General features: G+C 47.6%; 1 protein-coding gene across 1 annotated transcript in view; it reads right to left on the bottom strand.

Annotated features, from left to right (window-relative positions):
* Positions 1-296: 296 nt before the first annotated feature.
* Ttc9 (tetratricopeptide repeat domain 9) overlaps positions 297-15,090 on the bottom strand; it is a 34,835-nt gene continuing 20,041 nt past the window's right edge. Inside the window, exons 2-3 of the mRNA NM_001134731.1 lie at positions 4,248-4,430; positions 297-1,742 (exon numbers count right to left, since the gene is read on the bottom strand). Coding sequence (NP_001128203.1) covers positions 1,663-1,742; positions 4,248-4,430 — 263 coding nt within the window. The 3' untranslated portion in view covers positions 297-1,662. The remainder of the gene's footprint in view (positions 1,743-4,247; positions 4,431-15,090) is intronic.

The raw sequence follows: 15,090 nt of genomic DNA, 5'->3' as shown, positions 1-15,090 counted from the left end.
ACTGCTCAAACCACTAGGGATTCTGGCTTCTGGTCTCTTTCTGTCTTGCCTATGTAAATAGAACGGGGCCGGGAATTGATGTGTGAATCATGCTTCAACTTCCTGGAGATTGCTCTGTTCTCAAACAGTTGTAACTGTCTGACAGAGCAGCAGCTAAGCATGCGATAGTCGCCAGAGCTCTGGAAACAGTCAGGTCTGATTCAATCCTAGCCATGTCCTGTGATTTTCCCAGCTGTCTGTCTTCTCCATCATCTGGGAAAGAGATCCCACCGAGTGAGCACATGAAAGAAACGAGATTGTCCGTGTAACGATCTGAAGATAGTGCATTTAATAAATCCTAACTATTAACATTATTGCATCTGTATATATTTTAATTTTATACAATAGTGTCTCGCTAAGTCACACGAAAAATACATGAAAGTGCCTTGAAAACGTTTAAGCGTCATATACGTTAATGGTGTCATTGGTGATAATCTCATAGGTTTCTCAGCTTTCCTGTCTTCGTGAAGGCTGGGACTCTGTCCTGTATTGCACTATGGTGGGCGACCAGTAAGCCCTCGGGAAATGTTTCAACACAGCACAGCATAAAGAGCATGTGTGTCAGGAGGCCAGGCTGGGACCCAATTAGTTTAAGGCAGGGGAGTCAGTCTGCAGTCCAAATTTATCCATTCAACAAAAAGTTGTTATGTGCTAGATACTGAATTTTTTGTCAAAAACGGGGGTGAGGTGTACAAATTCCCACAAAACCTATTCCTGAAGGGGTTTCCGTAATCCTGGCCCACTCCCAAAAGCACAAAGGCTGTGGCCAACATGATGCAAATAGTCTTGGTCTAAGGGCCACCGGCTTTACCGGAAGCTGTAGGCCACTCTGCCTGAGGGACAGTGAGGGAAGAGAAGGGAGCAGACTGCTTCCAACAGAAATGACCTGAACGGATGCCTGTGAGTTAGTTTTTATTTATATTGATTAGTCTAATCCCTCAGTCCACCCAAGGCTCTTTCCCTCCTCTGTCACCTACCCAGTGTGCTCTGCCCCCAACCTTTTCACCCCGCCCTTCTGCTATTACAGCTGCCGGCTAGCTGGGGGTGGGGGAATGGTATGTGTGGTCACCAGAGGCCACTGAGAGTGGGCCTTAATGGCATGTGAATCCTGGCAAAGACCGGACCTCGCAGTGGGAGAAAAGAAACTACAAGCCTAGACAAGTCCGGGGATGTGGCAGGCGCTCAGGTGACTGAGGGGGCGGAAGGAAATCTACAATCTCAGCATTGGTCTGACCAATGGTTATTGCGTTCATCAGCCCCGATTCCCTTCAGATGCTTCTCTGATCCACTGGGAAGCTGCAGAAGGATCCAGACTGTGCTCCACAGGCGCCACGCTCAGAGCCAGTCAAAGACATAGGACCACCCCCAGTCCACGAGACTCTTGCCCATCTGTCCCATTTGCTGGCGTAGTAGAGAAGAGGATAAGTCCATGTTTGGGCTGCTCACCAAGGTCCAAGAACGCCTCTCACCTTCTGACAGACAAGAGTTGGGGCAGCAACAGGATGAGCAACAGAAGTACAGGAAGAGCTGGGAAGAGGAGAGAACCCACGTCGGGACTCTCCACCACCGGGTGCCTGGAAGTCCCTGGTCAGGTGTGAGTGTGGCTCGAGAGAGGCTGCTTTGTTACATGGCTTCTTTCTCCCTTTGAGAACATCTGCTGAGTTTCATCTCCGTCAGCTGGATGTACCGAATCACATTGGTGTCTGCGAGGAGAGAAAACACACCTCAGGGACTACCCAGTCAGGATTATGGTGGTGTCTTCAGAGAAGGGGGCAAGAGCTCCATGACAGGCTAGACTCACTCAGCCAAGGTCCCTTCTGCCTCACCCTAGGAGCGGCAGAGAGAGCAGCCAGATGCCAGTCTTCCCTCCCCCACACTGCTTCTTTGGCAAATATGACAGGCCTACTATGACCAGATGACGGGGGCAGGAAGTGCTTGCCTCCTGACACCGGAAGTGCTTGCCCCCTGACACCGGAAATGGTGCTGTCAGTGGTGTTAGTGCAGTTAGCTGAGAGCCTGCTTGACACTAACCCTCAGGCAAGCCCCTAACTTCTCTATCCCCGTGTCTCATTAACAAGAAACAACATTCATTTTTAATGTATTCTTGGGATTTTTTTTTTAAGTTAAAAAAAATGTTGCTTACAGCTGGGTGTAGTTATAAAGGGGTTGTTGCTCAGGCTAGTCTGGAACTCCTGCAGTCAAGTGATATTCTTGCCGCTGTTCCCCAGGTACCTGGGGCTGCAGGTGTACACCACAGGGCTTGCTTGAGCTTGACTTTTTTAAGCCTTCATTAGCCCATCTAGCCCTTCTTATAATCTTCAAGGCATGTATCCTGACCCTCACTGTGGCAAAAGGGAAGACTGGGACTTAGGAAGGTTAAGATGCACGAGGAACCACATATTGCAGCCTCCTTCTTTAATCCCAGCACTTGGGTGGCAGGTCTCTGCGAGTTTAAAGCCAGTCTGGTCTACATAGTGAGTTCTAGGACAGCCTGGAGTATTTAGAAAGACCCTGGCAGCAAAACAAAACAAACGAAACAGAAAACCACAACCGAATAACCAACAAAAACCACCCAAAACCTCAACAAGATGAGGTGGTGATGGGCATGTCTGCCCAAGCCTAATTCTCTTGGACATCATAGTAGCCTTCTCAGAGTCGCTGTGAGGGCCAGAAGAGGGAGGTCTAAAAGTGCTTAATTCCACAATCAATGAACATGAGACGAATGTGTTGTTTTACTTAACTAAGAGCTTAACATAACTCGTCTTATTTTCATCATTTTAAATATTGCCAGATACACACTCCCCAGCCGGAGCGTTCTCTCCTAATTTCAGTCCTTATGGTGAGTGAGTGGTGCACAGCACGCTAGAGTCACTGAGCTCTGACTGCCCACAGCGTAAGAATCACACTGCCACCTGGGGTACCTACTTGTGGCAGTAACAATGGTAATGCACCATGTTTAAAAACTCTAGGCACAACATCCTGGACTGGCAGAGAGCAGGTGCTCAAGAAAACTCTTGGATGAGTCCGCTTTTAGTTCCAAAGGTGCTTAGTTCCAATGTCGGTAGACCACACTTTGTTCACAGAAAATAATAAGCCGACCATATGTAAAAATAGAGATATATTATTTTAAAAAGACAAAGAAAGAATATGGTTGGATGTTAGCCACTTGAGAAGTTCTTAAAGATGGATTGGGGGAAATCTTGCCATGCTAACGGATCAACCACATGACATCAGGCCATAGTCACTGGAGAGGCTTTCAGACCCCCTGCCCTAAAACAGCCTCCCCTTTACTGTGCCTCATTTCCTTCAGAGCACTCATTACTGCCAAATACGAATCATCTACTTGTCCATCTGTGAGCCTCCTCCATCATAGTGAACGCTCCTTGCTGGTGTGGTGGCACACACTTGTAATCCCAGCACTTGGGAGGCAGAAGGTTGAGGAGCCTGGTTGATACAGCAAGACTTTGTCTCGAGGGGGGAAAAAAGACAAAAAGAAACTAAATGAAAAACAAACCCAAATAAAACAAGTAACTCTTCCCTGTGTTGCCCAGGCTGCTCTCGAACTCCTAGGCTTAAGAGATGCTCCTACTACAGCTTCCTGAATGCTAGGACTACAAGCACAGGGCGCTGGACATGGCAACAGCCTTCTTGGCTCATGGCACTTTGCCCACTGCACTGCCTCTACAAATACTCACAGAATGAAAGAGTGACTGGGGGACCTAATATGTATGATTAGGGAAGGCCAGCTGATTGGAGAAGTCAGTGCATGCTTCCGGAAAGATGCCGGGCATCAGAGGTTTCTGTTCCCTTCTGTCTTGTCAGTCAAATGTGGATTCATGGAAAAGGGAGGCAGCTTAACATCTACACCCCTGGGGCCTGTTACAGCTTGTGCTGCATAGCAAGAACTCTGTGGGTATCTACAGCGAAGAGGCCTAGCTTTGAGCCGAGAAAGGCAAAGACCAATTCTACCAGTTCTATAGTGTATCTGAAGAGAAGGGATGCCCAAGGTCCCTGGAACCCAGATCCCAGGAAAGTTATGGACCTGGTGCCCTCATCATTCCAGGTCTTGCCTACACCCGAGCCCTTGTTTTCTATCTCTGGCCCCACCTAGTTCTGCCAGCCACAGACGCCATCTTCTGCGATGAACGAGCCCCAGGAGTTGTCAGGGGCGTCTATGGCGAGAATGCAGGGATCTCTGTCTCTCTCACCTGAGGGTTGTCGGGTCCTTGCTTCCTTTAGGTAGTAGAGAGCTTTGTCATAGTCCCCAAGATGATAGAAGGCCACACCAGCCCTGTAAAGAGCCTTGAAGTTCTCTCCTTCCTTCTTCAGGACCTTGAGGCAGTACTCCTTGACTCGCTCATAATTTACCAGCTCAGCCTGGAGCAGGCAGGCTGTGGAAGAGGGAAAAATAAAGAGGAAATGCCATTACAAAACCAGAGGCTACAATACCTTCAGCCAGCTAGCCATGGCCCGCATGGGTACCAGGATCTTACAAGTTCAGCCCGGCCCATCCCTGTAGATGACAATGTCGTCATGTTCCGGTGCTAAACATCCCTGCCTCATTCGTTCATCCCAGAGGATATTGAGCACAATTGAGGCCTCCGCTGGGGTTTATGCTGTGGAATCTGCCATTCAGAAGTCACTGGTTATAGAACCAGTTTCACCACCAGCAAGTCACACGACTTTAAGCACGGTACATAGACTTGTATCATGGATCAAATTATGTCTCCCCCTAAAAGATACACGGGGTATTATCAGCTGTCAGTACGTGAGAACGTGACCTTGTTTAGTGACAGGATCTTAGAGGTAATTGTATTAAAAGCAGGTCACTAGAGTAGGCCCAAATCTGATGTGACTGCTGTCCTTATGAAGGGGGAATTGTGCACACAGAGAAGTGTCACAGACAGAAGGCAGCTGGCAGTGCCTATAGCAAGGAATGCCTGATACTCCCAGAGGGTAGGGATGAGAATCTGGCTGGGCCAGGAAGTGGACTTCAGAAAACGGAACAAACTTTCCATCTCAGGCCTCCAAAAGAAACAACCACCAACACCCTGACTTTGGACTTCTAGCCTCCAGAGTCAGACGATAACATATCTGTGTGACAGAAGCCATCTAGATTGTAGGGCTTTGTTACAGAAGCCCCAGAAAGAAGCTATCAAAGGCAAGGGTAACAAGGCTAGCTAATACCTGTTGATTGCTTGCCTTATGCCGGAGGCCAGTCTCACCATTCTGTGCATTTATCTGATGTGATCCTCAGAATATTATGGTGTGGGTAGTATTAGCATTCCATTTTACAGATAAGGATAGTGGAGCCTTCAAGAATGTAAGGGTGTTCCTGAGAGTGCACAGTGTGTAAGAGACAAGGATAAGCCTAGAGTCTGCCTTATCAGGTTGTGTGTTATGAGGTACAAAATAATGACCAGAAACTTACTTAATATGTGGCTTGGCAAGCAAGGAAAGGTCAAACGGTGATCGTTAACGTCATTCTGACTCTGTTCAGCTTGTACCAGGGACACGGGCCCTGACCTCCATCTTGGCAGGCCTTGGTCTCTCTTTGCTCCTGCATGTTTCCATGGTTCTTTAGAATAGGAGCTTTCTGATGGACTAGTGACCAGCTCACACAGAGCCCATTCATGACATGGAACCCTGAGAGTTCACGAAAGAGGAAGCTAAGGGGGGCAGGTAGGTGCTCATTCTGTAATTAGCCATGTCAGATAAGTTCATATAGAATGGGTGAAAATCCTCCCTTGAAGGGGCAGGATGAGAGTGTTCCTGAACCATCTTGGAAAGGTGTTGAAATCTTGGGTCCTGGGCACCTCACTGTGAGTCTGCTGAGACATTTCCACCATATTTAGGACGTAATAGCAGAGAGGTTTATCGTACACGCCGGAAAGGCTACAGGGAGGGGAGAGGGGGAAGGCATCTGTCTTTTCCTTCAAATAAGAGATGGTGGCCACCCAAAGCCACCCAAGGCCCATGGGGAACTGGAGGGGATGCTGACAGACGTGTGAATCTTTTCTGGTATTCAAATGAGAAGGGTCTTCACAACACTTGCAATCTTAATTAATTAATTAGTTTTTTGAGACAGGGTCTCACCGTGTAGTCCTGAGTGGCTTGGAAATCTCTATGTAGACTAGGCTGGCCTCAAATGAACAGAGCTCTACGTGCCTCTGCCTTCTGTGTGCATGAGAGGCACCTGCCTTCTGCGTGCATGAGAGGTGTGTATGGACGCCCAGTGACTGACTTTAATCTTAAGAGTTCTGATTTCACTGTGTCCACCCTTTCCCCAACATCGCATTGCACATTCTGAATGCAAACCCCATCCTTTTGCAGACTAACAGGTGAACCACAAAACCTCAGCCTGAGGATAAGAGAACCAGGAAGAGAAAGAGATCAAGAAACCAACCCACCAGGTTTTTCTGGCTGTTCACCCGGAGTAACAAGCTGTTGGTGTACCAGAGACACCCTCTCCATGAGCTGATGTCACAACCCCCCCTCTACCCGTACCCTGCCCGGCCCAGCCACCTTCAGCAGTGGGGTCCTGGACTCCTCCAACTTTCCCGGCTCCAGGATCTGCTCACAGGGAGAGCTTTGAAAGCTGTTCTTGGATGTGATCCCATTGACAGCTACCTACCTCTGTGGGACCTACATCTGCTCTTAGGGCAGAAGGATTTCCTGTGTGTAGCTTCCTGTGCCCTGTGTGACGCCTTCTCTGACCAGGCACAGCACCTACTTCTGGTCTCACTCTCCACCTCTAAACAGACACTTCTGTTTATTGACCTGGACAGTCTAGGAAACAGGCCACTGCTTCTTTCAAAATAGTTACTGGATGTCTAAAGCATCGGAGAAAGGAGGAGGCTGGAAATTGGAAAGCCCCACCTTCTTCCACCCCATAATAGAAAAAGGCAAGTACAGTGACCTATTTGGCCCTCAGCTCATAAAAACGTTTCTAAATCCCTTGTAGGGAATCCTATGGGAACTGGGGCACTTGGCTATGGACCAGGGTTCAGACTTGATAGGAGGCAAGGCCTAGCTTGTTAGTAACAGGGCGTGGAACCCCTGCTCACACTGGAGGCAGCACCCAGGGAGGCCGAGATGTGGGCAGCCTTCCAGAGTAAGGCTGAAGCAGAAGGTGGAACTTGAGAGGTGGAACCCAGATAAGAAGCTAGGTGCCAGGCCAGGGTTTGAAAGAAGATGCAGGTGGAGAGGGTGAGAGGCTGTAAGTGACCTGAGCTCTACCTGCAGGTGACACAGCGGCACCTCTATCTTTAGGAAGGGGAATTCTCTAAGTATGTGTAACCAATCTATAGTAAGACAAAACATTTGTAAGCATCTTTGAGTGTGGAGGAACTTAAGATAAGGAGACAGGCTGCTCCCAACCATCCATCCTTTTGTGGGCCTGAAGTTAGCAGGGGCTTTTCATAGTAAGTGTGTGTGTGTCTGTGTGCGGGTGCATGTGCGTGTGCGTGTGTGTGTGTGTGTGTGTGTGTGTGTGTGAAGGAAGTGTGGTGATAGTTGTCTCCTGAGAGGCTCTGGCAGAGCCTGACAAATACAGACGCAGATGCTCGCAACCAATCATTGAACTGAGAATGGGGTCCCCAGTGAAGGAGTTAGGAGAAGGACTGAAGGAGCTGAAGGGGTTTGCAACCCCATAGGAAGAACAACAATATCAATGAACCAGACCCCCCAGAGCGCCTAGGGACTAAACTACCAACCAAAGTGTACTTCATGGAGGGACCCATGGCTCCAGGTGCATATGTAGCAGAGGATGGCCTTGTCTGGCATCAATGGGAGGGGAGGCCCTTGGTCCTGTGGTGGCTCAATGCCCAGCAGAGGGGAATGCCAGGATGGTGAGGTGGGAGTGGATGGATGGGTGTGGGAACACCCTTTTAGAAGCAGGGGGAGGAGCATGGCGTAGGGGGTTTGTGGAGGGGAAACTGGGAAGGGGGATACCATTTGAAATGTAAATAAATAAAATAACCAATAAGAAAAGAAAAGAAAGTGTGGCATATGGACACATGAGTGTGCACAAAGCACTGTGTATATGTGTGCAGAGGCCAGAAGAGGTGTAGGGTATTGTGGTCTAGCATTTTCCATTTTATTCCCTTGATACAGGCTTCCTCACTGAACCCAGACCTGGGCTGGTGGCCAACACCAGCAAACTTCTTGTCTTTTTCACATCCTCGTATGAGCTATGCTTACAGACATGCCTACGACCACATCTGGCTTTCATGTGGGTCCTGAGATCTGAACTCAGGTCCCCATGATCATACAGCATGCACTCTTACACAGCTCCCCAGCTCCCAGCCCCTTACAGTAAAGTGTCCCTCACTCGCTTGTCAGAGCCAGGCTCAGCACATCAGATACTCTGTCTTTAAACCTCCACAACTCTGTGAAACAGGTTCTATTTTTAGGCTCCTTCATAAACGATAAAATTGAGTTTGGAGAAATTAAGCAACTTGATGAAGGTCGCTGAACTAGAGGGGTGCAGAACTGGGCTATCAGGCCATTCCTGCCAGACTCCCAGAGTGTGCCAGAATACTGGAGTGTCTGCATTTGAGGCTCTCAGAAACCCAGGCCACTCCTGGGAAGAAAGAGCACCTTGCAAGTACTGTGTCCAAGAGCATAAGGTGAAAGTGTGCTTTGTGGAACACAGACTCTGGGTGGGAAAATGGCACAAGGTACTCCCTGCCCCATGTGTTTTTAACCTGTAGCCACAGGCCATATGTATCCCTGGCTAGCTATGGCTGTGACCCAACCCATTAGTAGATGTCATATTATGGACACCCCTAGCCTATCCCCTGGGTTGAGAGACTGCTGAGAAATCGAGTGTTACATTGTAAGGGAAGGGGCAGAGTGGAAACACTACTGGACTAGGGGAGGGGCCTGCATTTAACCTAAAGCACCAGGGGATGTCTTCCCGAAAGAGTGACATTTAAGATGAAAGGGAAATATTGGTAGTTTCTAACTTTACCATATGAACACTGGGGGCCAGGACACTTTTTTGTTACAGGAAGAAGTGCATCGTGGGACAGTTAGCATCACTTCATCAAACACTAATTGTGACGATTGACAAATATACCCTCCCCCACCCACCCAGACATTGCTAAATATCCCCTGGAAAGGTAAAACCACTCCTGTTTGAACATGACTGGTCTAAGGGAAACTAAGAAAGGTTTTCTAGGCAGGGTGGGAAGAGAGATGAGAGGAGGAAGAGACAGGCACACATCGAGAGGGAACACCCATGTAGACATTTGCAGGGATTGTCTGAGGGACCCCAAGAAGCCACATCAGGTCAGAGGGGAGAGCCCATTGGAGATCCTGAAAGAAAAATGAAGCTGGAAAAGCAAGAAACCAAGACACTCAGACCTCCTTTCCCTTTTGGGGTGTGGGTTTTCAGGATATTCAACCAAAGTGGAACTGGATAGGCAGACGTGTGTGACATCCGGTGGGCGGAGCTAGCTAGGACAGGGGAAACCCTGTTGTATCTTCCTGTTCCTCTTTGAGTCTGAGCCCTTCCTCCACATTTTCTTGGTACTTTAGACTCACTGCTGAGGACGAAGCATCTTTTCACTCTGTTGCAATCTGCTCTCTGTTGGAATTGAAGTTGAGTTGTGCCGCGGGGCACAGACCAATATTCCCTAGATTGGGAGTCAGAAGGTGAGACTTTGCTCCCCTCTTTGCCTCTAACCAACATTACAAAAATCATTTTCCCTTCTTCAGGCCTTGGCTCTCTATCTGCTAAACCGGGGGCCTAAAATCTACTAATATGTAGTAGCTTCTACCGTCCTTTTAGATCCAGCAGCCTCTGAAAACACTGTTGGCCTCTTTATGGAAGAATACAGTTGTTTTTCTGCTTCCTTGATAGAAGGAATCCCATCTTTCCTGCTGAGTGAGGTATCTTCTTTAGGGGAATATGGTCAGTATGAGAAGACAATGGTCAAGAGGTGAGATGACATAACAGTTGCACCCGAGTGAGTGCATTCTTCTCTCTCTCTCCTCTCTCCCTCCCTTCCTCTCTATGTATGTATGTGTGTGTGTGTGTGTGTGTGTATATATATATATATATATATATATATATATATATATATACAGTGTGTGTGTGTGTGTGTGTGTGTGTGTGTGTGTGTGTAGACTGGATGAGAGTTGGAGGTGATCTTCCAAGGCAAGGCCTTCAGGAAGGTTCTTTCTTGAAGTGAAGCTTTTAAACTAAGCATTAAATCAAGAAGATAAGTCATCTGTCTGTCCGTCCACCTTCCTCCCTCCCTCCCTCCCTCCCCCTCCCCCCTCTCTCCCTCTCTCTTCATTCTTCACTCTTTTTTTTTTTTTTTGGTTCTTTTTTTCGGAGCTGGGGACCGAACCCAGGGCCTTGTGCTTCCTAGGTAAGCGCTCTACCACTGAGCTAAATCCCCAGCCCCTCATTCTTCACTCTTAATGTATTAAGAGTCAAACCCAGGGCCTAGCGCATGTTAGGCAGGCAATCTACCATTGACCTATAGTCTCCAGACTCACTGGAGACAAAGCTGCATCCTGGGGACAGCATGGTGGGCTCAATCCGGCCTCTGAAGAGGTAGCTATTTGGCAGTAAGAGTTGCATGCTGGGAGATATGTCCATACTGGACACGTGATGCTGGGCCCAGGCTCTGCAAAAACCACCTCCTAAGAGCCTCCTTGAAAACGGGTCATTAGTTTTCTGATTTCTAAGTTTTCTGAGAAGTCTGAATGAACACGTCTGGAGTTGCTTAGGCAACAGAGACTGGAGGAATCAAGACACACTTCATTCGTGCTTCAGAAGAACCAGAAGGGTGGTGGTGGCAGTAGCTGGTGTGTGTGATTTACGGGGTGACGTCTGTACATTTCCAACCACTCCAAACACAAATTCCTTTGGGACTGCCTACTTGGTGGTTGGGATACGATTTTACGAAAAGGGTTGGCAGGCTATTTCAACTCCACAAAGACATCTATGTTCATAAAAATTAGAGAATTGGTGACTCAGGAGCTTCAAGCACACCCATGAACACAGAAAGTATGATATTCCCCAGAGCAACCACCCTGAGGCCTCAGGCTACAGCGCCAATGACAGGATCTTCTCTCATCCTGGCACCTGTTCTGTTGCTGTTTTTTTCTGGTGCATCCAGGGCATAGCGACTGCCTGGGCAAGATGCCACCAACTGGCACAAGATGAAGAGAACCCAAAGGAGAGGAAGAACAAGTTCATGCAGTCACTGACTTCTTACCGCTGACTCACTACTGTGCTCTTACCGGGCGAACGGAAGGGAAGCAGGAACTGGATGGGAAGGAAGGAGCCACCTGGGGTTGGGCAGGAGAAGGAACCCACTCTACACAGCTGTTTCACTGTACTGAGTTGTCTGTCTTCCCAAAACACATGTAAGCGTCCTAACCCTCAGCGAATGTGATCTTATTCAGAGATTAAAAACCAAAACCAGAAAAAAAACCAAAGCAAAACAAAAACCACACAAAACCCCTGTGCTGATTTAATCAAGAGAAGGTCATTAGAGACCATTACAGAAAGCCATAACTGGTCAGAATGCAGAGAACCACTGACCATGTAGAACCCAGCCTCAACTGATAGATCTACAACACAATCCCCATCCCCCAAGGCTCAGGGAACAATCAAGGAAGGAATTGCTGAAAGATTGTTAAGAACTGGAGGACCAGGAAGTGTGCTGGGAACAGGCCCTTACAGCTCTAATGGAGAAGCTTCGTTCCTGAAATCTCAACAGTATGGCTGCATGCATGTACAAGACCTGAACAATTCCAACACCAGTTAACATCCCAGCATGGATGAGGGAACTCTCAAGGGTCCACCCCTCAATAAAGAGTGACAACCAATTAAGAACTCTGAAAGAGGAAGCATTAACTAGTCATGCCCAGGGGTGAGCTCCCTAATTGGTTATCCAATGTTAAGTAGTGAGCCTTTAAAAACGTATACATGCAGGTGACACTGAACAAAATCAGCAGGTCGTGCCTATATATTTACTCACACACACATGCATAAAAATAGTAATTAAAGAAAAAGAAGCCATGTATTTGAGGGAGGGCATGGGAGGAGTTGGGGGAAAGAGGAAGGTGGAATGATGTAATTGTAGTTTTTTTTTTTAAGAGGATGTGTTGAAGTAGGCCTTAATCCAATGTCTCTAAAAGGGGGAAGCATGGATGAACAGAGACATAAATGGAGAGAGACTACAGGAAGAGACACAGTGATCCCTGAGGCTATCCGGTATTAAGATAAACGTCTATTTCTCAACCTTCAGGATGGACTATCCCTGCTGCCCTCTTGACCGCAGACTCTCGGCCTCCAGAGTGCTGTGGCACTCTCTTTTCTTGACTCTAAGGCCTCCAAGGTGAGATAATTTATTGTAGCCCTAGAGAAGCAACGCTATCTTCCCATGAGGAGGCCCAGGAGCAGCTATTACATACTTGGGGGAGGGAGATTTTTATCCAATTCATCAAATCATTTGACACGTTCTTCAATGTATTTCAAGGAACACTGGCACAGTAGTACAGCGGAAAGAGTGAAGGATCCGGACAGAGGTGACGTTTGGAATATTTAATGACTGAGCTAGATGACAACCACTCTGGGGCACCCAGGCTGCGTATCTGTCCCAGGTCTGGAGATACCGTCCTGGGCTGGAATCTGAGCTCTGCTACTTCCTAGCAGGGCCTTGGACAAGTTTGTCCAAATCCTAGACCTCCCTTCTGTGTTCAGTGGGTTAATAGCGCCTCAGAGCACTATAGATAAAATGATGTCAGTTGAATGTGTGTGTGTGTGTGTGTGTGTGTGTGTGTGTGTGTGTGTGTATGTTTTATGCAGTACTGGAACCAACCCATTCTCACTAATACTGCTTCTTAAGGAAGCCTCTTACAAATATTGTCTACCCAGCAATGTGCACATGGATTACAGAAACTTCTATCCTGAGTCCCCCAACACACAGTTACAGCGGTACATTTTTTTTATTGGATTTTTTTAATTTACATTTCAAATGTTATTCCTTTTCCCAGTTTCCTGGACATAAGCCCCCTATCCCATCCCCCTCCCCTTCTTCTATAAGGATGTTTCCCCTTCCCATCCACCCCCCTTCCTGCCCCCCGACATTCCCCTACACTGAGGGTCCAACCTTGGCAGGACCAAGGGCTTCTCCTTCCATTGATGCTCAACAAGGCCATCCTCTTCTACATATGCAGTTGGAGCCATGGGTCAGTCCATTTATATAGTCTTTGGGTAGTGGTTTAGTCCCTGGGAGATCTGGTTGGTTGGCATTGTTCTTATGAGGTTTCAATAGTGCATTCTTGAGAATAAGTTGCAAGACCCGGCTTCACCTTTCCACAAAAGTGCCGGTTTTCTCTTCTGCATTTACACGTTTTTGATTTCTTGTTTTTGTTTCATGGTCTGCTATGTATGGAGTCCCACCTGTTCCAGCCACTCCCCAAATCTAGACTTGACCCAACTTTGCCTTCCTTGCCAATCTTCCTCCCAGTGGTGTATATTTTCCTCATCGGGTTTGGTAAATACAGAATGTAATTTTAAAAGATGCTGTGAAGCCGGGAAGAGAAGATGGGGCTGGGGAAGGGGATAGAAAGTTCCAGGTCTATTTTCTCTCTTTCACATGAGCCTGGGGTGACCTCCACCATTTACATGACAAAACCTCAGGCTCTGCTCTGCCTGCCCTCAGCCTTTTCCCTGTCTTAATGGATTGCAAGTCCCAGCTCAGTGACAGCCTTGGGCTGGTGTAAGCAACAGCCACAAGTCACAGGACACAAGAGCAAGGAACCTAAAGGCTTAGCAACAAAAAATGAATCTGAATGGGTTGTCCCTAGCTCCGTACAGCACTGGGAGAGCCTATGAAGGCAGAGGAAACATTTTAGCAGAAGCTAGGTTACCTGCTCAGTTTAGAAGGTGACCCCAGCATAATAACTTGCCCTGTACTCTGGATGATGACACCTCATCTCTCAGCCTCTTAGGGTTGAAAAATGGTAAATACAGAGGTTGGCTGTGGTTGGCAGCTGGTTTTCCTTGTAGGCTTGTGGGAAAATGTCACTCAAGTGCTAGCTCTGAAATCTAGAGAAACCCAGTCTGGAGAGTGTTTCTCCTAAAATAACTCATAGAGGTTTATCTAATATGGGGTCCCTGTACCATACACAGGACCCCGAGGACTATAGGGCCTGTGTACCCCGATTTTCTAGCACTTGAGAGCTAGAAATCTTTTAAAATTTTATTTTTTGGATGTTTTATGTAGTTACATTTCAAATGTTATCCACTTCTCCCCTCTCCCAGTGCTTCTCTTTTGATGTTGATTTTTGCATTACTGTGAACCGAACCTCAGCCATGCTAAGAAAGCACTTTACTTCTGACTGCCCTCCTTTCATTTATTTATTTATTTTTCTGATCTATTATTAGTTTTTTGAGCTGTTCATACAATGTATTTTATTAATATTCACCCCATCCCCCAAACTCATCGCATAGCTGTACCCACTTCCCCATTCACCCACCTTTGCGTCTTTTCCAATCTATCAAGTTCAACTTGAGTTGCCCGTATACTCTAGATTGTGTGACCATCCACTCCCACGTAGTGTCTACTAGGGGCCACGCCCTTAAAGAAAACTGATTCTCCCTCTCCCAGCAGCTGTCATCTCCTAATAGCTTCTCAGTTAGGGGTGAGACTTTATAGCCCAGCTCCTCTCTCCATGCTGGGGTTTTGTCTGGCTTGAGTTTGCACAGCTCCTGTGTCGCTGCCCTGCTGTGTCTGGAAAATGCTATTTCCTTATAGTCGGCCACCACCTCTGCCTTTTACAAAAATCTTTCTGATCCCCTCTCCCACGATGATCTAGGAGCCCTGGGAGGCGAGGGTATAGATGTTCCACTCAGGGCTGAGTTTCATTCTCTGCAGCTTGACCAGTTGAGGTCTCGGCTCCTCACTGTCTACCACATAAACTCCTCTGTTGAGAGTTGAGAGGTGCAGCCGTGCGCACCAGTTTACGATAAATTATCAGGAGCTGCCTCGATACTATGTCCATTTAGCAGAAGAACAG

This window comes from Rattus norvegicus, chromosome 6 (genome assembly GCF_036323735.1).
Source record: "Rattus norvegicus strain BN/NHsdMcwi chromosome 6, GRCr8, whole genome shotgun sequence".
NCBI classification, from domain to species: domain Eukaryota; kingdom Metazoa; phylum Chordata; class Mammalia; order Rodentia; family Muridae; genus Rattus; species Rattus norvegicus.
Note: the sequence above shows the minus strand (reverse complement) of the source record. Positions and strands in the feature narration are given on the sequence as shown.